The following is a 24,826-nucleotide window of genomic DNA, read 5'->3' on the forward strand; positions in this document are numbered from 1 at the left end:
TTGGCAATTGAAAACTACCATTATGTTTGAAAACTATCAAAGTATTTTATTTGATTGGATTTTCTACTGTAGACCAAATGCTATGATCATAAATAAAGACAATTTAACCACAGAATTGATGTGCTGTTTGATAACAACATTCGATCTCTATTTAAATGTATACTTCAGCTTAAATTTTTGTTTATTTTTATTTTTGCTAAACATTCAAAAGACAGTAAATTATTTCATTCAGTAATCTTCATCTTTATCACTCTCTTCTCCGTCAATTTCTTCCAAAACTTCTTCATAATCTTTCTCTAAAGCAGCCAAGTCTTCTCGAGCTTCAGAGAACTCGCCTTCTTCCATGCCTTCACCTACATACCAGTGAACAAAGGCCCGCTTGGCGTACATCAGATCAAATTTATGATCAAGTCGGGCCCATGCCTCTGAAATGGCTGTGGTATTGCTTAACATGCAAACAGCTCGTTGAACTTTGGCAAGATCACCATCTGGTACCACAGTAGGAGGTTGATAGTTGATACCAACTTTGAAACCAGTAGGACACCAATCAACAAACTGAATGGTACGTTTTGTCTTGATTGTAGAAATGGCTGAGTTTACATCTTTAGGTACAACGTCTCCACGATACAACAAACAACATGCCATGTATTTTCCGTGACGTGGATCACATTTCACCATCTGATTGGCTGGTTCAAAGCATGCATTTGTGATCTCAGCAACTGAAAATTGCTCATGATAGGCTTTCTCGGCAGAAATGACTGGGGCGTACGTTGCAAGGGGAAAATGAATTCGCGGATAAGGAACCAGGTTTGTTTGGAACTCTGTAAGATCTACATTTAGTGCACCATCAAAACGTAGAGATGCAGTTATTGAAGAGACAATCTGACCGATAAGACGATTGAGATTGGTATACGTTGGCCTTTCAATACTCAGATTTCTTCGGCAGATATCATAAATAGCTTCATTATCGACCATAAAACAGCAATCTGAATGCTCCATTGTAGTATGAGTTGTAAGAATAGAGTTGTATGGTTCGACTACGGCAGTGGAGATCTGAGGAGCAGGGTAAATGGCAAATTGCAGTTTTGATTTTTTCCCATACTCAATGGATAGTCGTTCAATGAGCAATGAAGTGAAACCAGAACCTGTACCACCTCCAAATGAATGAAATATTAAGAATCCTTGAAGGCCAGTGCATTGATCTGCCTAAAAGCACAAAAACAAATACTACAACTGTTCCATTAAATCTAGAAAAATATATAATTTAATGAGATCTATGCTGTACTAATGGAAAGAATTAAAGTTTAGTGCATGATAGAATAAAATTTTTAAAAGTAAAAAACAGCTAACGATGCTCTTGGCTTACAAATGGGCCAGACTATGTGAGGCTTGTGCGCAGGCCTGACCTTGTGTAATTTAGTTTACAAGAACTAATCGAGACCTTGGTAATGTTAGTGTATTACATTGACATACTTTTTGCCGGAAGAATTGATCAAAAAAACTCTACCATTACATGAATAAAAAATAAAAATCATGCCTGTTTTCTAATTTTATCCAAAACTTTATCAACAAGCTCTTTGCCAATGGTGTAATGTCCTCTTGCATAGTTATTGGCAGCGTCTTCTTTCCCACTAATGAGCATTTCTGGGCTAAATAAAGATTTATAGCTTCCCACACGAATTTCATCTAAAAATATGTTTTTAAATTATTGGAATGAACAACTTTATCCTGGAGCTGTACGCGTTGACTACATTATAATGGCTTTGTTTGAAATGATTTTATAAAACTGACTTAATGTAGTTGTGCGGTTATTAAATTTCTAAGAAGTTTCATAATAAATTTTTGGTAACAAAGAACAACATAAATAGTCCACATTCTCTAGCTATAATTTGATTATTTCCTCCGACTTTTTTATAGCTAAGAATACCTAAAACTGTAGGTTCCAAATCCACAAAAATTGCCCTTGGAACATGTTTTCCGGAATTCGTTTCACTGAAAAATGTTGAGAAAGTGTCCCCTCCATTCTTTCCTTTTGTATTATTCACAATCATTCCATCAGGTTGAATGCCATGCTCCAAACAATACAGCTCCCAACATGAATTGCCAATTTGAGCTCCAGCTTGACCCACATGAATTGAAAGACACTCACGCTAAAAGTAAAATGTTAAAGCATTGTAGCACCATGGACAAACAAATGAAGCAGATACTTCTTAAATTATTGCGCAATGATAAAATTGAAAAATATAAAACGATAAGCTCTTCGCTCGTTAACAAAACTTAAAACAAATTTTCCTAATCGCTAAGCAAGTCACAGTATAGGTGGAGTTGAGTCTTTGTACTGAATGTGTTATACATACCATTGTTGTAAGACTAGAAAATTTCGATTCTTATAAGCGTTTGGTCTGAAGCTGAATTTCAAGTGACGTACACAACTTTCAGAAGAAGAACGCTACAGCGTCTTTTTGTCAAACTGATTAATTTTTAAGCATAGAGAAGCAAATTGTCAAATCAAAGTGCTTACATCTGGTGTGAAACGTTTCAACGATCTACACAGCTGGTCTCATAAGAAAACTGGTTAACCTCACAACAACCACTTTAAAGCATAATATTCTTTCAGCAACCAGCCATGTTTTAACATTACTTATTTATATTGTTGACAATCAAGATCATGTTTCCTTCATAAAAACCATAGAAATCACTTTTTAAATACACTTTGTCAAATGAGAGAAACAGCTGAACAGTTACATATATTTTGTTCTTGAACACTGATTTCATTAAGAAATTTAATAAAATGGAGTCGATACTAGATTTTTGCGTACAAATTAGCTAAAAGTCATGTATGAAACTACGATTAATTTTTAAATACTATTTTAGATTTTAACTTCTATATATTTGACAAGGTTATTTATAATCAATATGAGATCGATAAATTGAAATAACAATGCAAACAACAAGATTGCTTTCATTTCCTATTTTTTATTGAATCAACAACGCAATTTTCCACTTTTCCTGAATGTAGAACAAGACTTTTCATGTGAAAACCTGTTTTGACTTGAACAAATATTAATTAATATTTTTCCTTGTGTTATTGTTCGCGCTGCCTAATTCGCACTGCTAAGCAAAATCTAGACCAAAATATATTTATTGTTTCCGCAAAACTAAAGTTGAAAATTGATGTTTTATAGTAAAAATTGCGCTATTTCTACCAACTCCATGAAGCTTTTTTGCTAGCAATGAACAACGAGTTAGTCTTGTTAGAGTTGTTTCAGATTGACTTTCATTAGCAAAGGCATTTTTTTCTTGTGTCACTAAAATACGACAACAGCTGTTCGCGCTTCCATGCACAATCTAAAAGAAACAATGGAAGAAACGCGCAACATATTTTTTGTTTCCGAAAAACAAAGCCATTGTTTTGTAAAGAACTAGCACCCAGTCCACAAGTTTCAACTCAGCCAAAGTGCTTCTCTGGTAAGTCCTGACAAGTTGTTAGGGTTAAAAATAATTATAATTAGGCATAAACGACATCTCGATCAAGATTCATTAGTTTTTCATACAATATTTACTTGTATATTCGTATCGCTGTTTCATTTACTTAATATTTCACAACACGTGCTCTCCCACAGCTTTGAAGCTACATATAGTGTGACATTTCATGACGTAATGACGTTATTGAGGAAATCTTTAGCTGGAGACGATAAAAGACAAGTAATAAATGGTTGTTGACAATGGCGAGCAAGTTGGTCCGTAATTTAGCTGGACGTTTAGCGTTAGTTACAGGCAAGTAATTAGACAAGTGGAAAGACTTATTGTATTGTACAGCATCTTATGTCCTATAATATTGAAGAACGCTCTGTATCTCATATTTCGTGATTGAGATACAAAATTTATTGATATATGATGTGGCCATAAATTAAAGATTACGTTCGCTTTTTTGCTATTCTGTGAAGGATATTGTGGTCAAACTTTAAAGCATTTTTTTGCACATGGCCTAAAGCTTCTCATGTTTAATTGTGCCTGTCATTGTTCACTATAGAAATCATGAATTGTGAAATTATTTTTGATGATCATTTTGCAATTATGCGAAATTTTGTTTTATTTACAATAGCCATTATATTTTCGATGAATTGTTTTTGTTGCTTTTATGAAAATATTTGTAATGTGTTATTACCATCTTACACAACAAGTATTGCTGTGTATTGTGACGTTTATGTCCTGTGTCCAACAGTTAAATGTTTGACATCACACTGAGAACTATAAAATAAATGATCAAAGTACAATTCACGCACGCAATCTTGATCATATTTTGAAAAAAAAATTGTGATTTTGTTGGAAGATGTATTGAACTTATGAAAAATTTACGTGTACAGAAGCACACAATTAGCAAAGTCATAGCATTAACATGTAGTAATATATATCTTTATATATAACCAATGTATTTGGCTATGCTCAAAACTGGCTATTTAATAGAATAGTTTATTTAGGAAATGATTTTGCATGATCTCTTTGTAATTTTTAATGTGTGTTTTATCAAAACTTCACAGAATCATTTTTTTAAGGTGCTGGTGGCGGTATTGGTATAGCCATATGTCAAAGATTGGCCAATGAGGGTGCATCTGTGATTGCTGTGGATATTGAAGGCAGTAATGCATTGAAGACTGTGGAGAATTTAAGTACCATGGGGGATTTGAAACATTCCCATTATAAACTGGATGTCACCTCTGCCAAAGAGATCCATCAATGTATGGCAAATATCCAAGAAATTTATAAAAGATATCCTTGCATAGCAATCAACTGTCATGGCATAACAAGGGATGATTTTCTAATCAAAATGAATGAGGATTCATTTGATGAAGTTATAAATGTTAATTTAAAGGTTTGTGCCACAGTAGTTTTTCTTATGCATTATACGCATGAAGTATTTTATATTAACTTCATGAATATAATTGGGAAAGTTCATTGACATGGCCAGTTTCATAGCAAACTCACAATTGGTGTGCATAATTATGTCTTCATGTTCTGTCATGTTGAAATCCGTTGTTTTCGGTGGATTATAACACAAATATATGAATTAGTGCCCCCCCCCCCACTCAAATTGTTGAGTTTGCTGGGCCATTAATTTTAAGCCACCATTGACATGGCCAGTTTCAAGATATAGCTTGAAACAAAATCTAATATTTGATGCATTTGCTAACTTTTCTTGATCAGTAAAGGCCTTAGGTGAAAAAATTGCATTTTTCATAAATTTAATTCTGTTTGTATGAGAGAATTGAACAAAAATTATTGCTTTGCCATTATATTTTCCAAAGTTCACAATAAAAATTGTGCTATTCCTACCATATCCTTGAAGCTTTTCTAACAGCAAAAAATTGAGTTAGTTTTGTTTCAGATTTACATTCATTAGTAAAGGTATATTTTAATGTAGAAGTTATAACATGCTTACCATGTTTTTGATAATTTTAGGCAACATTTTTAATGATTCAAGCATCAGCAAGAGGTATGATTGAGTCAAAAGTTGAAAATGGTTCAATTGTTAGCATTGGTAGTATCTCAGGAAAGGTATGTATGTCAATGTTGAATATCTAATTTCTTAAAATAACATCTTTTAAATAAGACTTTATATTCATCTGACTGAATGGAGTTTTTTGTTTTTTAAACATGTATGATATGCTTTCGACAGATTTTTCTTCAATCATCAGTTGTCAATTTGATCAGTATGCAAAATATGTTTTTCATTTTGTTTCAATATCAAATATTAGGATAATTGGCCATTCTATCAAAAATATACCAATCTTGTACTATAAATGTATAAAAAACTGAAATACTAATTAGTTCATGAATTTCAAAATTATTGAATATACTTAATGCAAGTCATTTATAAATACGTATGAAATGTATAGTACCATAAACATTGTTTATTTAGACTTGCATGTTGCTTTACAATCACATTGTATTTTTTTCAGGTTGGCAATCTTGGCCAAGCTAACTATGTTGCGTCAAAAGCAGCCATTGAAGCTATGACTCGGACATGTGCTAAAGAATTAGCTATGTAAGTTTACCTATCTTGTATCTTTTGTTAACTTAGTTTTTCACAATATGTTTTGATGTATAATATGTTCATGTTTTAACATGCATATCAATCATTTCATAAATGATTTACCAGTTCATCATTAAGGGACAGTCATATTGCATGTGCATTTTGTGCATGTATCAAGTTATGACAAGGAAATTTTTGAGTATTGCATTTCACAATCCGATTTGTCAGATCCAATTGTTTAGGTTCTGACTTTTGGTTGCTTGTTTAGACGGTCCGATGATTTTGTTCATATTTATTAATTATATTCATTTAGATATTTATAGTCGTGTGAAAAGCCATTTGTTTTATCCAGCACATTTATCGATATATTTTTTGTATTTTTGTTCTTGTTTCCAAGTCTTTGTCAAAACTACGTGTGTAATTTGAGTAGTTGGCTTCCTTTGATATTGTATGATGAAAATAGAGCAAGTTCTATTTCCATCCGATTTTTCATATTGACGGATCCGACTGTCGAAGGCTCACTTTATATGTGTTCACACAATCCGTTTTTTAGGATCCGACAAATTGTATAGTGTGAACGGGCCTTAATAATTGTTTATTGTATCTGAAGATGTGTTAATTTAAAGATGAGACGTCATCATTAAAAGAACCGATTATTTTTCCAACTTATTCTTTTAATGGCTCTTTTAAAATCGTATGTTGGGCTTTCATGTTCATAGTGAAAATTCGCTTTGCCACGGTTTTGAATATAGATTGTTTTTCACGCAATTAAGCTACGTATTATGTATTTTAAACACTTCTACAAAACAAATACTGTTTAGTTGTCTTAACAACTATACCTAAACAACTTTGAATAACAATTGGGGCATGTTTAAACTTTAATTTTTGCTTTCTTCCTTGCGTCAAATGTCTTTAAAGACAATGTGAATATTATTTCTTCAATGTTTTAGGTTTGTAGCTAGAAAAGACGCGAATAGGTTTACTGCTTCTTTAACAATTAAACATGTATAGCAACATGTAGTAAAACAGCAAAGCAAAGTTTGAGTCAGAGAAGTCACGAAATCACTAAAATTGCAAGCTTTGTCAAGAGCATTAATTGTTGACCAATTTCGAATCAAAATTTTTCAATTCAGAGTTTATTTCTAATTAAATACTGCAATGTATTTCTCTTCATAATTATATTGTCAAATAGCGAAATATTGTACGTGCAGTATGTATGATGGCCGAGGAAGATTCGCATTTTTTTAAGTTCTAATTTCTAAAATAAGACAAGAAGAAATTAAAGTAATCAAGTTAAACTTGTATTTTTTCAGATATGGCATTCGGTGCAATATTATTTCACCTGGTTTTATACAAACGTCCATGTTAAATACAATACCTCCAAAATTAATAAATAAGGTATTGCATTCAATTTCTTTATAGAAGGGCAACATATGATAGACTATCATTTAGGCTGTAGATGGTTATCCAGTCTATAAAGCAGGCTGTAGATGGTTACCCAGTATATAAAGCAGGTTGTAGATGGTTATCCGGTATATAAAGCAGGTTGTAGATGGTTACCCAGTCTATAAAACAGGTTGTAGATGGTTACCCAGTCTATAAAACAGGTTGTAGATGGTTATCCAGTATATAAAGTAGGTTGTAGATGGTTATCCAGTATATAAAGCAGGTTGTAGATGGTTACCCAGTCTCTAAAGCAGGTGGTAGATGGTTACCCAGTCTCTAAAGCAGGTTGTAGATGGTTACCCAGTCTATAAAGCAGGTTGTAGATAATTCCCCAGTCTATAAAGCAGGTTGTAGATGGTTACCCAGTCTATAAAGCAGGTTGTAGATGGTTATCCAGTATATAAAGCAGGTTGTAGATGGTTACCCAGTCTATAAAACAGGTTGTAGATGGTTACCCAGTCTATAAAACAGGTTGTAGATAATAATCTGTAAAGGAGACGCTAGATGATAATCGTCAGGCAAGCTGTATTTGATTATACTTTGTGCAGCAGATTGTAGACAACAGTATGACATGAAAACAGCATTTTATTATTGTGGCACTATGGAATACCGTAAATGCTCTCTTTAGCGCCGCTTTCCACATCTGAGAAACTTTAGTGCGGACGAAAGTTAGAATTTCTAACTACAACAATCTTGCTTTGCACTTATATGTGACATTATTTTTGTTCAATTGTATCATATTAAGATATGTAAATAGATTTTGTCTACTCGTTATTTTCTTGTAGCAAAACATTTTGTGTGAACTTAAGCTAAAGCGACGGAGCATTTTCTGTACAGTTGGTTTTTTAGTTCAGGCATTTTGTTGTTAGCCTTTGGTCATTTATATATGTTAACTTGTCCTGCTTATGTTGACTTGAGCAAGTAAAACATTCCTTGTTTGTTGATCATGATGATTTTTATATGTGCTCATAGTTTACGTCTGCTATACCTCTGAAACGACTTGGTAGCTCAGAAGGTATGAGAAAAGTCCATTATATATTTTCAGTACGTCATTTACTATGGCTTTTTTCGCATCATAATGTACTTATGCATTATTTATTTTTTTCAGACGTTGCAAATGCTGCTTATTTTCTTGCCTCAACTGAGAGTAGTTACATAACGGGAGCCAACATCGAAGTTACTGGTGTGAAAACATTAAATACAATCTTCTCTTTTATGAAAATTATTTTTAAATAATTTTTTTTACGTTTTTAGGTGGAATCTACATGTAAAATGAAGCCATAGATATATAACTTAAAAAATAGTTATTTAGAGCTAAAGGAATAACGTTTTTTATTTAATGACTTGGGATGGTAGTGGATGCGTTATTGCCATATATATATATATATGTTATTGGTTTGCGAAATAAATTGCATAATTCTAATCTGTTGAGGAACTTGGTTATCATTGACAAATATATATTAATGTTGTGTTGTACATTTTGTTTCAACAATTATACATCCCAATTATACAAATCAAATTATTTCAAATTACAATTTTTATCACTATTCATATATCTTGAGTAGTTTCCCAAGCTTCATATTTCTCCAAACTGTTAAAAAATAGGACAGATTATGACATACATATTCCTGTGAGTAATTTACTTTTATAAGAAGTATGCCTGCATACGTATATATTGATATCATCGAGCCAATTAACAGACGTGTTATCATTGTAAATGAAATATCTTCATAATTTCACTGAATCAACGTTACACTTCAAATCTAGCAACATAGGTAAGTTGATATTTTCACTGTCTGTTGTTCTGTAGGGATCTTGGTTTTCTCGTTATTTTATGAATGACAACGTTCTTATTTCTTCAAACTTTACTTCACGGAATGACAAAATAAACAATAAACAATTATGTATACAGTTAATTTATTGAAATTAATTAAACAATAATTTAATAAATAAATTAAAAAGGTAATGGGTACGGCTGTATTGATTAGGCTGTCACATACTTCACAGAAAGGGATGGAACACATTACACATGGTACACAATGCAATGTAAATCTCTTCAAAGCGTGTTAACCTTGCTGTCAAAATAAACAATAAACAATTATGGATACCGTCAGTTTATTAAAACTAATTAAACAATAATATAATAAATAAATTAAAAAGGTAATGGGTTCGGCTGTATTGATTAGGCTGTCACATATTTCCTATTCACAAGTGCTATCCCACTACTGCTTGACGCGGGAACTTTTGTCTGCTATGTTTCCATCCTTGACCAGTACGTTCCTCTTTATTCAACCTGGTGATCTGAAGTTCCCTACTGATCACCATATTGACGCCTAGCTTAGCATGGACACCCGATCAACATAGGATAATATGCAACAGGAATCCTAACCTCAAGATGTTCTACACTACCAGCCCCGAGAGCAACTCGGTTACAGACGCACGCCACCACGCCCAGCACATTCGTTATGTCATGTACAAATACCCATTTAAAAAGATATAATAATGGTTTTTGAACTTTCTCCATCAACAGTAGTTCCTTAAGTTGCCGTTGCATTCAATACTTATACAATAACTTAATCAACCGCCAAACAAATGTGTTTTCATTATAAATAAAGTATCTTCCAAATGCCATTAAAATATTGAAGTAACGTTCCACTTCAAATTTGCAACATAAGCTTCAGGCTGAGCAGAAATTTTAAATGTCTATGATTCTGTTGGAATCCTGGTTTTGTTGGCGTTTCTTTTACTGTTAAGAGTGGGGTTGAGATTGTTTCATGAATGGACAATGTTCTTATTTCTTCAAACTTTACTTCACAGAAAGGGATGGAACACATTACACATGGTGCAAAATGCAATGTAAATCTCTTCAAAGCTTGTTAACCTTGCTGTCAAAATAAACAATAAACAATTATGGATACCGTCAGTTTATTAAAACTAATTAAACAATAATTTAATAAATAAATTAAAAAGGTAATGGGTTCGGCTGTATTGATTAGGCTGTCACATATTTCCTATTCACAAGTGCTATCCCACTACTGCTTGACGCGGGAACTTTTGTCTGCTATGTTTCCATCCTTGACCAGTACGTTCCTCTTTATTCAACCTGGTGATCTGAAGTTCCCTACTGATCACCATATTGACGCCTAGCTTAGCATGGACACCCGATCAACATAGGATACTATGCAACAGGAATCCCAACCTCAAGACGTTCTACACTACCAGCCCCGAGAGCAACTCGGTTACAGACGCACGCCACCACGCCCAGCACATTCGTTATGTCATGTACAAATACCCATTTAAAAAGATATAATAATGGTTTTTGAACTTTCTCCATCAACAGTAGTTCCTTAAGTTGCCGTTGCGTTCAATACTTATACAATAACTTAATCAAACGCCAAACAAATGTGTTTTCATTATAAATAAAGTATCTTCCAAATGCCATTAAAATATTGAAGTAACATTCCACTTCAAATTTGCAACATAAGCTTCAGGCTGAGCAGAAATTTTAAATGTCTATGATTCTGTTGGAATCCTGGTTTTGTTGGCGTTTTTTTTACTGCTAAGAGTGGGATTGAGATTGTTTCATGAATAGACAATGTTCTTATTTCTTCAAACTTTACTTCACAGAAAGGGATGGAACACATTACACATGGTGCAAAATGCAATGTAAATCTCTTCAAAGCTTGTTAACCTTGCTGTCAAAATAAACAATGAACAATTATGCATACCGTCAGTTTATTAAAACTAATTAAACAATACTTTAATAAATAAATTAAAAAGGTAATGGGTTCGGCTGTATTGATTAGGCTGTCACATATTTCCTATTCACAAGTGCTATCCCACTACTGCTTGACGCGGGAACTTTTGTCTGCTATGTTTCCATCCTTGACCAGTACGTTCCTCGTTATTCAACCTTGTGATCTGAAGTTCCCTACTGATCACCATATTGACGCCTAGCTTAGCATGGACACCCGATCAACATAGGATACTATGCAACAGGAATCCCAACCTCAAGACGTTCTACACTACCAGCCCCGAGAGTAGCTCGGTTACAGACGCACGCCACCACGCCCAGCACATTTGTTATGTCATGTACAAATATCCACTTAAAAAGTTATAATAATGGTTTTTGAACTTTCTCCATCAACAGTAGTTCCTTAAGTTGCCGTTGCGTTCAATACTTATACAATAACTTAATCAACCGCCAAACAAATGTGTTTTCATTATAAATAAAGTATCTTCCAAATGCCATTAAAATATTGAAGTAACGTTCCACTTCAAATTTGCAACATAAGCTTCAGGCTGAGCAGAAATTTTAAATGTCTATGATTCTGTTGGAATCCTGGTTTTGTTGGCGTTTCTTTTACTGTTAAGAGTGGGGTTGAGATTGTTTCATGAATGGACAATGTTCTTATTTCTTCAAACTTTACTTCACAGAAAGGGATGGAACACATTACACATGGTGCAAAATGCAATGTAAATCTCTTCAAAGCTTGTTAACCTTGTTGTCAAAGTAAACAATAAACAATTATGGATACCGTCAGTTTATTAAAACTAATTAAACAATAATTTAATAAATAAATTAAAAAGGTAATGGGTTCGGCTGTATTGATTAGGCTGTCACATATTTCCTATTCACAAGTGCTATCCCACTACTGCTTGACGCGGGAACTTTTGTCTGCTATGTTTCCATCCTTGACCAGTACGTTCCTCTTTATTCAACCTGGTGATCTGAAGTTCCCTACTGATCACCATATTGACGCCTAGCTTAGCATGGACACCCGATCAACATAGGATAATATGCAACAGGAATCCTAACCTCAAGATGTTCTACACTACCAGCCCCGAGAGCAACTCGGTTACAGACGCACGCCACCACGCCCAGCACATTCGTTATGTCATGTACAAATACCCATTTAAAAAGATATAATAATGGTTTTTGAACTTTCTCCATCAACAGTAGTTCCTTAAGTTGCCGTTGCATTCAATACTTATACAATAACTTAATCAACCGCCAAACAAATGTGTTTTCATTATAAATAAAGTATCTTCCAAATGCCATTAAAATATTGAAGTAACATTCCACTTCAAATTTGCAACATAAGCTTCAGGCTGAGCAGAAATTTTAAATGTCTATGATTCTGTTGGAATCCTGGTTTTGTTGGCGTTTTTTTTACTGCTAAGAGTGGGATTGAGATTGTTTCATGAATAGACAATGTTCTTATTTCTTCAAACTTTACTTCACAGAAAGGGATGGAACACATTACACATGGTGCAAAATGCAATGTAAATCTCTTCAAAGCTTGTTAACCTTGCTGTCAAAATAAACAATAAACAATTATGGATACCGTCAGTTTATTAAAACTAATTAAACAATAATTTAATAAATAAATTAAAAAGGTAATGGGTTCGGCTGTATTGATTAGGCTGTCACATAATTCCTATTCACAAGTGCTATCCCACTACTGCTTGACGCGGGAACTTTTGTCTGCTATGTTTCCATCCTTGACCAGTACGTTCCTCTTTATTCAACCTGGTGATCTGAAGTTCCCTACTGATCACCATATTGACGCCTAGCTTAGCATGGACACCCGATCAACATAGGATAATATGCAACAGGAATCCCAACCTCAAGACGTTCTACACCACCAGCCCCGAGAGCAGCTCGGTTACAGGCGCACGCCACCACGCCCGGCTATGGAGTGAGAGAATTTTACGTATAAAACAAGCACTTTTGTTTATATGATTGGCTAACTTCCTGCGCGATTTTGCTATTGTTTTCGCAACTTTTCAAATTTCAATGGCTGATTCACGCGAGTTGAAAAATGTTGTTTCACCTTCTCAAGAATTTTCTTTGCACCTTAGCAATGAATCAAAATCACATTTAAGTCGCAGTAGAAAAAGCTTGCAATTTTCCTCCATGGAAGGTTTCTGAATTTTTGAAACAGCGACTTATGCAGATGAACTTTGTAAATTTTAACTGTTTTGTTTAGGACGAGAGTCTGGTAGTTCCTTAACTAGTCTTCAAGGTTTAGATCCTCAACGAAGAGAACTGTTAGAAGCACGTTTTATTGATAATAAACTCGATAACAGGGTAAGTCTATCTTTGTGCTTACTTGTACATTTACGAAAGTGGATCTCTTGGAACAATTTTTGATGAGGAAATTTATGTCACGACAGCTTATAATCCCTTTTTAACGTTTCAATTTTCCTTCTTCGGCAATAAAATGTTGTATGAAAGTTTTACTTAGTGCTAATATTGATCTAATAGTTAAGAATTCTAAATAATCATGTTTTACAAGCTATATAGCCAGGCGTTTTGTTTTGGATTGTTAAAATTGTATTAAAGTGAGATCATGATTTTTATCATCACTGTTGCCAAAATCATGAATAACTTATTTTGCTATACTATTGAAGGTTTACTGTCGAAAGAAAGATTTCTCCATTTGTGCCCAAGTACATAATACATAAATAGTATATCTAAATACTGACTTAGTAATAAACTTTTGGTTAGGAGAATTCTAACCATAGCAATGCGTCTTCTGGACTATCTGAATCATCAAGAGATTTTGAGGTTTGTAGGTTCTACCAATTTATGAAATGTCTAACTTGCCACTGTAAAAACACAATATGTTTAATGTACTTTTATTATTCCTATTGCACACACAACAGTAGTTGGGTTAAGCTCCCCCCCTCCCCTCTTCTCATGCACAAAGATTTATAAAAACCATCAAAAACACAACATAGGGATATGATGTAGCATTGCTTTTGTGAAAGTTGATTTATTGATCAACTATTCCATTTCCACACTCATGTATAGTTTGACAAGATAAAGTTGTTTAATTCAACTGTTTTATATCAACAAATGTAACGTGCACTATTGTATTTAAATGGGCATTATTAGCAGTAAGTTTTTTGTCAGAACAGTAATCGTATTACTCATAAAACTATGTATTTGATGATCTTATTGATGCATAAATAATTGAAGCAATTAATGGGCCTTTTGTTTTATATTCCTTCTGAATTGTTATAGTAAATTTGTTAACTATTTATCAAATCAGAAGAAACTAGTGTACTGTGTATTTCCCAACTCTTCCTGGGTGTACTTTGTATTTCCCAACTCTTCCTGGGTGTACTGTGTATTTCCCAACTCTTCCTGGGTGTACTGTGTATTTCCCAACTCTTCCTGGGTGTACTGTGTATTTCCCAACTCTTCCTGGGTGTACTGTGCATTTCCCAACTCTTCCTGGGTGTACTGTGTATTTCCCAACTCTTCCTGGGTGTACTTTGTATTTCCCAACTCTTCCAGGGTAAACAAAATTTCTAATTATTAATCTATATCATATTCTCATTTTGAAGAATGTTGGAAATGAAAAGTCAGAAAAAGTTGTTAAGCGTAAAAGAAAAGCTCCAGATTCAGAATATTCAGGTCTTACTTTGATGATGACAATGATATTTCCATGCGTATGGTACATGTAGCATAAGAACAGTGATATTTCCATACATATGGTACAGTGACATTTCCATATGCATACGTGTATGGTACTTAGCATGACAACAGTGACATTTCCATATGTATACGTGTATGGTACTTAGCATGACAACAGTGACATTTCCATATGCATACATGTATGGTACTTAGCATGACAACAGTGACATTTCCATATGCATACGTGTATGGTACTTAGCATGACAACAGTGACATTTCCATACATATGGTGACGTTTTCATAATGATGTTAGGTACTTGTGTACATACAATGAAAATACGTATGATATTCTGTACGATCATAAATTATTTGTAGTGATCATTAAAAACTGTGGAAATAATCTCTTGTTTTCTTTTTATAGCTCATCCAAAGATTGGTAAGGCAGAATCTGGGTCAAATAAAATTACTGGATATTTTCCTAAGGTTGTTTCCTTTTTATGTAAAATTTGATTATTTCAGTAAAGTATTTATGTTAACAGATTGGAGAAAATATATCGTTTATTGTAATGTTTTTATGTATATGTTATGGTTATGTTTTTTTATTGTTATAGACAAACGGAATGACAACACCGCCAAACAAGATGTCTTTGACACCAAGTCCTAAACACAATATGGCTTGTAATGATCCATCTTTAGTAAGTATTTTTTTATCAAACTCACCATGTCAGGATTTATGGAACGTTTTTTTGTACAGGGTGAAAAACAAGAGAAACAATCTCATTTCTTCAGTTCATAACTTTTGAATCATTTCGAGATACATTATGTACCCTTAAATTTTTCATGAAAATTGTTTTAATAACTATTGTCACATAACGTCATAAGACATGTATTAAATTTACTTTTGGCTACCGGTACCCTATAAAATGTATGATTTATTTTAATTATGTTTAATAAATATAAATAATTTAGAAATTTTTCCATTATGTCATGAGACTGCAGTAGCTTAAACATACACTACAATGTGTAAATATCCTAATTCTTTTTATGATTGTTAGAGTCCAATGGAAAGTAGTTCAACACTTCCTCACTTAATGGGTAAAAAAAATTCTTTGATAAGAAGATCAAGCGAATCTTCTTTGTCATCACAACAACAAAACAATGATGTCTTGGAAACTGTTTGTGTCCATGAGTCAACTCAGGTTTACATAATGACACAATTGCTACATTTAGAAGAGTATTGGTAAAATAATGCCATTATTTGTTTACACACTGTAGTTTTACAATTTTATGGTACACTTTACTACCATCATTTACTGGTACACTTTACTACCATCATTTACTGGTACACTTTACTATCATCATTTACTGGTACACTTTACTACCATCATTTACTGGTACACTTTACTATCGCCTTTGTTATCTCAACATCATGCATTAATAAGATACATTTTTTCAAATTCTTTTTGTGTTTTAGAGTGAGTTAACCATGATGAAAATGAAGGTAATTTTACATTTTAATGTTTAATGATGTCTTATTTGGAGGGGACCTTCTCTCAGCTTTGTGTTTCTACATTTTTGTTGTAAATTGAAACTACGGGCATGGGAAGATTGGTGATTAGTGGGCTTGTAAGATTGATATATTCTCATTTTTCTCCAACGTGTGTTAATATTTTAGGAATATGAAGCACTTGCCTTTACAACATCTGAGGAAAATGAGAAAAGAATGAAAGAACTGGACAGTGTATGTTTTATTATTCAGATTTCCCATACCCATTATCCATGTCTTTAAAAACCTTGCTTATCTTTAAAACAAGGGGTTTTTTAGTCAAGTTTTCATTGACCCCATAATATCATGAAATATAAAGCTCTAATGTCTTATAGTATATTATAATTTTATATTGTGTTTAGACCAATTCCACACTCATGAAGCAGATCATAGAACTTAAGGTATTTGTTTTTTTACGTATTCAAGAAATGAATATATTTACAAGATACGTTATACGTACATATGTACATATATGGTGTTATTGACTCAGTAACATTTGTTGATGTGAAGATAGAAATATATGAATCAAAATAATGGCAGAGAATGAAGTAAATCTCAAGCTAAACGAAATAATTTTGTTGGAAAACTACAAATTACTATCGAAAACAATACATAATCTTTGTTGTATCTTTATCTTATACGTAGTATGTGTTTCAATTGGAAAACTTGATCACTCATTTATCTTGTTTATCTATGATATTGAAGTGATACTTTTCTTTCTTCCGCATTCATTATACTATTGTTGTGCTTAAGAGAATTTATAAACATTAAACATTATTTTACTATTTATTAGAATGTTGAAAATCAACTGAAAAAAGCCAACGAAAAGGTATTTTCTCAATTTAATCTCAATCTACATTTGATTTCGCAATTTCTGCTTTTTTTCCTCAAAATATGAAAACTTTCCAAATTTGATTTGTATAAAGTTATTCACTGCAGGTCTCAAGATATATATTTATACTTACTTTGATATTTATACTTATATTTAAAGTTCGCTTTCCGCCCGGTATATCCCTGGTCACAAAATGTAATTATAATGACTGACTGAATACAATTTTTTTAGTGCATTGAATTCATCAAAAATCTTCTTATTGAACAGGTATCATTTTGCATACGTTATAGAAAAATATCAGAGAAAAAGTTGTTGCTTTACAATGACTGTTGGTTAGGTGTACGTACCTGATTACACTAGTAAATCAAATCTTCACGAGAATAATTTATTTGCATTGATAATTTTTTATGTGTAAAAACTAAACAGAATTGACAGGTATTGTATCATAACAGTCATATATTTCTTGATAATGACTTTAATCATTTCTTTTTTCATAGTCACGTCAGCAAAAGATGAAAGCGAAACGGGAAAGCATGAATAATCGCTTGCGACTTGGGCAGTATGTCCCAACAAGGTAAACTATAAAGTAGAATCGTGGAGAATGGCGCGAAAAAGTTGTATGGAATATTTGTTTCTATGTTTGAGACACAATGCAAGTTTAGACACGTATATTTAATTGTAGACTTTATCTTTTAGACAAGGACCTCATTTTGTTGAAACTTGGGAAGATGGGTTTTCTTTTAAGGAAAAACAAAAGTATGAGAATTTATTTACACCGAGTGAAAAAAACTATAATGTATGTATCGAGATCTTGTGTCGTAATATTTTTTGGCTTGTTTATCTATAAGACAACAAGATTTCATTAATCAACAAAAAGAAGACATTGAGAAAAACAGGAAGATATTAAGTAGACGCAAACCATCTTCAACAGGTTCATCTACTTTCTTGTTGTCTTTGTTGTCCTGTATCTTGAATAAAACGTCGACATACAAAACCATTTACGTATATGTTTTTACTCTAGGGAAAGAGAAGAAAAAATCTTCTACTGACTCTGACTTTGCTAAACCTCCTTTGCCTTCCAGGTATTATTTCTGTTTAAAGGTTTTGATTGTTGTGTTAGATCACACGCGTCCTCTGTTGTACGCTAAAGTTTGTAGAGTTATTTTTTCTTATGTTCCTGCGATATTGTTGATTTATATCCGGAAATAACGATCCAGACTATTTATTTTATGTATGTATATTGGTTCTACTGTCAACAATTTTGTGTAATATACTTTACAATATGTTTTGATTTACGCATGTGTATTAAAGTTGTGTGTTTCAATGTTCTTATAATATGATAACGCGTTTTTTTCTATTCTTTTTCTAGTTTAACCCATCTTGAATATCACGAGCAAGATGAAATTTTAAAACTTCGAGCTGCATACATAAAGAAGGTAATATCTAGTAAAATATAATTATTTTATTAATAAATGCAAAAAATTAAATGAATCAAGTTAATGGAGAAATAACATAAATTATGAAGCAATTTATTTTAGGGTTAGAGCATGATCACGTGTGCTCTATGGGATTTGAGTTCCGAGCATTAGATAGAGTCCTGAGCATTATCTAATGCGAGGGACTTTAAATCTCATTGAAAGAAATGATCATGCACTAACTGTCTTAGAACATGGCCACGAAGGTGTTAATCTTACCTACGTAATTAGTATTTTCTATTTAGAGAAAATTAATAAAGAAATGAACAATAAAAAACAATTTCCAAATTAGTATTGTCTATATAGAGAATACTTTTGAGCTATTGTATTCCATTGTTTTCCCTCCATCTGTGCAATTCATTTTGTCGAAATTCCGTTTTTCATGTTCATGTTTGTACGTTAAGTCAACGATGTTCATGTTTGTACGTTAAGTCAATGATGTTCATGTTTGTACGTTAAGTCAATGATGTTCATGTTTGTACGTTAAGTCAACGATCTTCATGTTTGTACGTTAAGTCAACGATCTTCATGTTTGTACGTTAAGTCAACAATGTTCATGTTTGTACGTTAAGTCAACGATGTTCATGTTTGTACGTTAAGTCAAAGATGTTCATGTTTGTACGTTAAGTCAACGATCTTCATGTTTGTACGTTAAGTCAACGATCTTCATGTTTGTACGTTAAGTCAACAATGTTCATGTTTGTACGTTAAGTCAACGATGTTCATGTTTGTACGTTAAGTCAACGATGTTCATGTTTGTACGTTAAGTCAACGATCTTCATGTTTGTACGTTAAGTCAACAATGTTCATGTTTGTACGTTAAGTCAACGATGTTCATGTTTGTACGTTAAGTCAACGATCTTCATGTTTGTACGTTAAGTCAACGATCTTCATGTTTGTACGTTAAGTCAACAATGTTCATGTTTGTACGTTAAGTCAACGATGTTCATGTTTGTACGTTAAGTCAACGATGTTCATGTTTGTACGTTAAGTCAACGATGTTCATGTTTGTACGTTAAGTCAACGATGTTCATGTTTGTACGTTAAGTCAACGATGTTCATGTTTGTACGTTAAGTCAACGATGTTCATGTTTGTACGTTAAGTCAACGATGTTCATGTTTGTACGTTAAGTCAACGATGTTCATGTTTGTACGTTAAGTCAACAGTACTACTTTAATAATTTTAGTTTAATTTTCGTGGCATGTATATATTTATGCACATAAAATTTGAAAGGACATTTTGTAGGAGGAAAGTGAGCTTTCGACAGAGTTAGAAAAACTTGAAAGAGAACGTAATCTTCATATTCGCGAGATGAAACGTTTACATAATGAAGATAAGTCAAGGTGAAAAGAATATTTTGTGATAAAAATATTCACTTTACCTCAAGTTAATATAAGATCAATCACTTCATTCTTTAATGTATTGAATAAAATTTATAGTAAGTAAAATGTATGGTGAAAATGTATGGTTGAAATGTATGGTGAGTGAAATGTATGTGAAATGTATGGAAATGTATGGTAAGTGAAATGTATGTGAGTGAAATGTATGGTGAGTGAAATGTATGGTGAGTGAGGAAATGTATGGTAAGTAAAAATGGTAAGTGAAATGTATGGTAAGTGAAATGTATGGTGAGTGAAATGTATGGTGAGTGAAATGTATGGTTAGTGAAATGTATGGTGAGTGAAATGTATGTGAAATGTATGGTGTGAAATGTATGGTAAGTGAAATGTATGGTGAGTGAAATGTATGAAGTGAAATGTATGAGTGAAATGTATGGTGAGATGTATGGGAAATGTATGGAATGGAAGTGAAATGTATGGAATGTATGTGAATGAAATGTATTGATGTATGGTAAGTAAAATGTATGGTAAGGAATGTATGGTGAGAAATGGTAAAGTGAAATGTGAAGTGAAATGTGAGTAAAATGTATGGTGAGTGAAATGAGAGTGAAATGTATGGAAGTGAAATGTATGGTAAGTGAAATGTATGAATGGGTGAGTAAAATGTATGGTGGTGAAATGTATGATGAGTGAAATTTATGGTGAGTGAAATATATGTTGAGTGAAATTTATGGTGAGTGAAATGTATGGAAGTGAAATGAATGAGTGATGTATGTGATGTATGGTAAGTGAAATGTATGGTGAGTAAAATGTATGGTAAGTGAAATGTATGGTAAGTGAAATGTATGGTGAGTAAAATGTATGGTGAGTAAAATGTATGGTAAGTAAAATGTATGGTAAGTGAAATGTATGGTAAGTGAAATGTATGATGAGTGAAATTTATGCTGAGTGAAATATATGTTGAGTGAAATTTATGGTGAGTGAAATGTATGGTGAGTGAAATGTATGGTGAGTAAAATGTTTGGGACTAATATAAGTTTGAAAATCCAGGCATGTTTATTAAATTCGACAAAATTGTTTATTGCTACATAATTATTTTTTTATAGATTTAAAGATAATCCAACTTTATCTGAAAGATATCTTCTCCTTCATCTTTTAGGAAAAGGGGGATTTAGTGAGGTTCATAAGGTACAATAATAGATTGTTATGATTGAAATCTTGTACATATTTTATATTTAAGTTGTGTGTCTTAGGTTATATCGATAAAGGGTAAACATAAATATTTACATTTGCATTGCAATGTTCGCCAGTTCGTTTCCTTATAAAAATATTTGATCACTCTTGCTCAAAATTAATTTGTGTTTTAACATCCAACAGTTGATTTTATAACATTTTGTGTTGTACTGTTGTACAACGATGAGTGGTGTGTGTTTTGCCACCTAAATCTTGTTACGCAATTTTGTGTACTTAATGTTTAACTATTTACTTTCAAGGGATTTGATTTAAAGGAACAACGTCATGTTGCATGTAAAATACACCAGTTAAATAATGATTGGAAAGAAGATAAAAAAACAAATTACATCAGGTACGTGTGTAATTACCTGAGTTGTGCTTGCTATCAGCTCTTTTTTTATGAAGAAATTTTCTTGTTTTAGACACGCTATTAGAGAATACAACATTCACAAGACTTTAAACCATCATGTATGTTGCGTATGCCTTGTCACGTATATGAATGATTTGTGATGAATGGAAACAAGGAAAAATGCTTTATAGAATTCTAACATTTTGTTTGGTTTATTTTGTAGAGAATAGTTCGCCTGTATGATGTTTTTGAAATTGATTCAAATTCGTAAGTTATTTGATAACGATGAATTATGTAATTTTTTCAATTTGGAGTACATTATATTTTTGTGATCAAACATATTGTCTGTTTGTGTAGATTTTGTACTGTCTTAGAATATTGCGACGGAAATGACCTAGATTTTTTGTTAAAACAACACAAAACAATTGCCGAAAAGAGGTATGAAGTAAAGTCGACTTCATTTCTGTCTCATTGAGATGATAACTTTTTAAAATTTTGTTATGATTTTTTCAGGCCAGATCAATAATAATGCAAGTATGTAAGAACGATTGTATTGTTTTTCTTGCTGTACAAACTTTGATACTGAATATTTTTTTAATAAAATAAAAGCTAAGACATAATGTTTTAACTTCAGGTAGTAAGTGCTCTGAAATATTTAAATGAAAGGGAACATCCAATTATTCATTATGATTTAAAACCGGGTAGGTCACTTCAAACACCATTATCAAATATTTATGTCTCTCAATTCATTTGAATTTTGAAAGAAAAGTAATTGAATAATGTGACAGTAGACATATTTTTTTTATAAGTCGAAAAACCTTTCCATTTGCCTACCAACTAATAAGAAAATCAACAGCCAAATTTTTCTTTAAAAAAATCGCCTTTGCGACTGTAAAATAAAATTTTGATATCTCTTAACTTTTGAAAATTTGGCTTGTGTGATGAAAAATATGACTTTACTGTACGTAGGTAATATTCTCTTGGTGGGAAATGGCTCATTGTGTGGCGAAGTAAAGATCACAGATTTTGGCCTGAGTAAAATTGTGGAGACTGAGGACGATAGTATGGAGTTGACGTCACAGGGAGCTGGTACCTACTGGTATCTCCCCCCTGAATGTTTTGTTGTGAGTAATGAACCTCCAAAGATTTCTTCAAAAGTGAGTGTAGGAAATATTTACAGTGAACAAGAACAATTCAGATGTTTCTTGTAGGTTGTCAACCATCTGGTGTTTAGCTGATACAATGCTTACTTTAATATTTTAAGTTTTTATCATATATGTCCTATATACTTAGAGAAACACTTACTCTCCTCTGACTTATAAAAGTGAAATAGAAATTTAATTATTATATTTAATTAAGTTATACTCCCAACTAGTGTATGAATTATCTCGAAATGGCATTGACTACTGAAACCAGCTCATTCATGATATGTACTAGATAAAAAAATGATAAAATGAAATCCAATTTCATCAATAAATTATCTGAGGCCTCGCTCACAATCTCCAGGATTGACAGATCATGCCATTTTTGTTTGATATTCACTGGGCAGTTATAATTTTTGACTAGTTTAAGAGAGTTGGAGAGGGGAAAAGGCTAGATTTGGCTATTGGGGAAGGAACTAGTTTTGGCTAATGGGGGAGGGGCTAGTTATGGCTAATGGGGGAGAGGCTAGTTATGGCTGTACTTAACAGATAAATGTTAATAATATTAAATCTTGCGTAGGTTGATGTTTGGTCCGTTGGAGTGATCTTTTATCAGATGTTATACGGTAAAAAGGTTGTTATTTTTTCCATTCTGTTCTATCATATCGTCATATTTGTAAAGAATGTTTGTTTTACTGAAGTATGGTGTTTGGGGTCCTCCAACTAGTAAACAGAGACGAAGCTTTAAATGATTGACCTGGCTGAATGAAAAGATAGATCTTTTATGTAGTAACTATCCAAATATTTTTCAATACATACATTGCCTTTGTTTCAGAATATTTGTCAGAAGTGTATGCATTTTATTGAAGTTGCATGACTTGAGAATTCCTAGTAATTTATTTTGAAAGAGAAATGAATGCAATATAATCTTTCAAGTCGCTTTTCCCTCAATAATTTACTTGATAAATCGATCAATATATTTGTATGTGTCATGTTCCATTTATAGTAGTAGCAAAATACTCTTTTAATCTTTGCTTTAGTGATGTTTCTATTTCTTCAGCCATTTGGCCACAATATGTCGCAAACCGCAATCCTTGAAAACAAAACCATTTTAAAAGCAACTGAAGTAGAGTTTCCTCCCAAACCTAGTGTCAGTTTGGAGGCAAAGGTATTATTTTGTAAGGCATTCATCAATTTCTTTCGTAGTTTCTCGTCATTATATATTGACTGATTTTGTTATTCGTTGTTCCTGAAATTTTATATACTTACAGAATTTTGTTCGTCGATGCTTGGAATACAATAAAGACAGTCGTGCTGACGTGTTCGCGATATCTGAAGATCTCTACATTAAACCTGGGGCTGGGAAAAAATCGTCAACGTAGCAGACGGTTATCAACTGATGTTGCAATCAGTGTCCTAGAGAGTTACGTTTTTGTAAGGGTAGGTTTTATCATTAGTAGTTAAATACTTTTAAGCTTTTAGGATTTTCTAAAAATTTTTATGTACTATATTTAGATAGTTATGGATTATTTTCGACTGACATAGATGAAAAACCTTGCACAATTTACACGGCGGCTAAACATCTACGTAGTGTGTTTATGTGCAGAAATTTGTGCAAAAATTGTTCAAATATTTACCGAAAAAAATATGGCGATACTCACTAAATGGAGGAAGTGTATTTGTGATGAATTTGATAACAAATAGACTGGAGATAATGTGCGTTCTATCCGGTTAATCCTGTGTGTTTGAACGTGTTTTGTAAATTAGAACGAACACCTAAATATTTCCATTAAAGGACCAAATTTTTGGTCTGGTTATTGCTAACCCATTGCTAACCCATTGCTAACCCATTGCTAACCCATTGCTAACCCATTGCTAACCCATTGCTAACCCATTGCTAACCCATTGCTAACCCATTGCTAACCCATTGCTAACCCATTGCTAACCCATTGCTAACCCATTGCTAAATTTGTAAAAAATTAATAGTAAGATGAATAAT

At 32.7% G+C, this 24,826-nt stretch overlaps 2 protein-coding genes, 1 long non-coding RNA gene and 1 pseudogene across 3 annotated transcripts; 2 read left to right on the forward strand and 2 right to left on the reverse strand.

Moving 5' to 3' along the window:
- Nucleotides 1–25: 25 nt before the first annotated feature.
- Nucleotides 26–2,459, reverse strand: LOC124439890 (tubulin alpha-8 chain-like). Its single transcript, XM_046990171.1, has 4 exons — nucleotides 2,358–2,459; nucleotides 1,928–2,150; nucleotides 1,538–1,686; nucleotides 26–1,206 (listed from the first exon to the last, which is right to left on the reverse strand). The coding sequence occupies exons 1-4, from the start codon at nucleotides 2,358–2,360 to the stop codon at nucleotides 229–231; spliced, it is 1,353 nt and encodes a 450-aa protein (XP_046846127.1). The 5' UTR covers nucleotides 2,361–2,459; the 3' UTR covers nucleotides 26–228.
- A 1,127-nt stretch (nucleotides 2,460–3,586) lies between these two features.
- LOC124439891 (estradiol 17-beta-dehydrogenase 8-like) lies at nucleotides 3,587–8,903 on the forward strand. The gene is made up of 8 exons (XM_046990172.1): nucleotides 3,587–3,777; nucleotides 4,557–4,873; nucleotides 5,461–5,556; nucleotides 5,961–6,046; nucleotides 7,348–7,432; nucleotides 8,453–8,495; nucleotides 8,589–8,663; nucleotides 8,735–8,903. Exons 1-8 carry the CDS (start codon nucleotides 3,726–3,728, stop codon nucleotides 8,749–8,751), a joined length of 771 nt encoding a protein of 256 aa, XP_046846128.1. The 5' UTR covers nucleotides 3,587–3,725; the 3' UTR covers nucleotides 8,752–8,903.
- A 4,363-nt stretch (nucleotides 8,904–13,266) lies between these two features.
- Nucleotides 13,267–24,562, forward strand: LOC124440350 (annotated as a pseudogene).
- LOC124440353 lies at nucleotides 23,590–24,171 on the reverse strand. Its single transcript, XR_006946662.1, has 2 exons — nucleotides 24,097–24,171; nucleotides 23,590–23,920 (listed from the first exon to the last, which is right to left on the reverse strand). It is a non-coding gene; the product is annotated as an uncharacterized LOC124440353 (long non-coding RNA).
- Nucleotides 24,563–24,826: the final 264 nt, after the last annotated feature.

This window comes from Xenia sp. Carnegie-2017, unplaced genomic scaffold, assembly GCF_021976095.1.
Source record: "Xenia sp. Carnegie-2017 unplaced genomic scaffold, XeniaSp_v1 HiC_scaffold_2, whole genome shotgun sequence".
Taxonomy (NCBI): Eukaryota; Metazoa; Cnidaria; class Anthozoa; order Malacalcyonacea; family Xeniidae; genus Xenia; species Xenia sp. Carnegie-2017.

Excerpts from the sequence above, each read along its gene's own strand:
- LOC124439890 (XM_046990171.1), bottom strand. Across the intron at positions 1,687-1,927 it reads TTTGGAACCTACAGTTTTAG|ATGAAATTCGTGTGGGAAGC; the intron begins GTATTCTTAGCT and ends ACATATTTTTAG. Across the intron at positions 1,207-1,537 it reads TGGATAAAATTAGAAAACAG|GCAGATCAATGCACTGGCCT; the intron begins GCATGATTTTTA and ends TTGTGCTTTTAG.
- LOC124439891 (XM_046990172.1), top strand. The coding sequence starts at position 3,726 with ATGGCGAGCAAGTTGGTCCGTAATTTAGCTGGACGTTTAGCGTTAGTT. Across the intron at positions 5,557-5,960 it reads TTGGTAGTATCTCAGGAAAG|GTTGGCAATCTTGGCCAAGC; the intron begins GTATGTATGTCA and ends TATTTTTTTCAG. Across the intron at positions 6,047-7,347 it reads TGTGCTAAAGAATTAGCTAT|ATATGGCATTCGGTGCAATA; the intron begins GTAAGTTTACCT and ends GTATTTTTTCAG.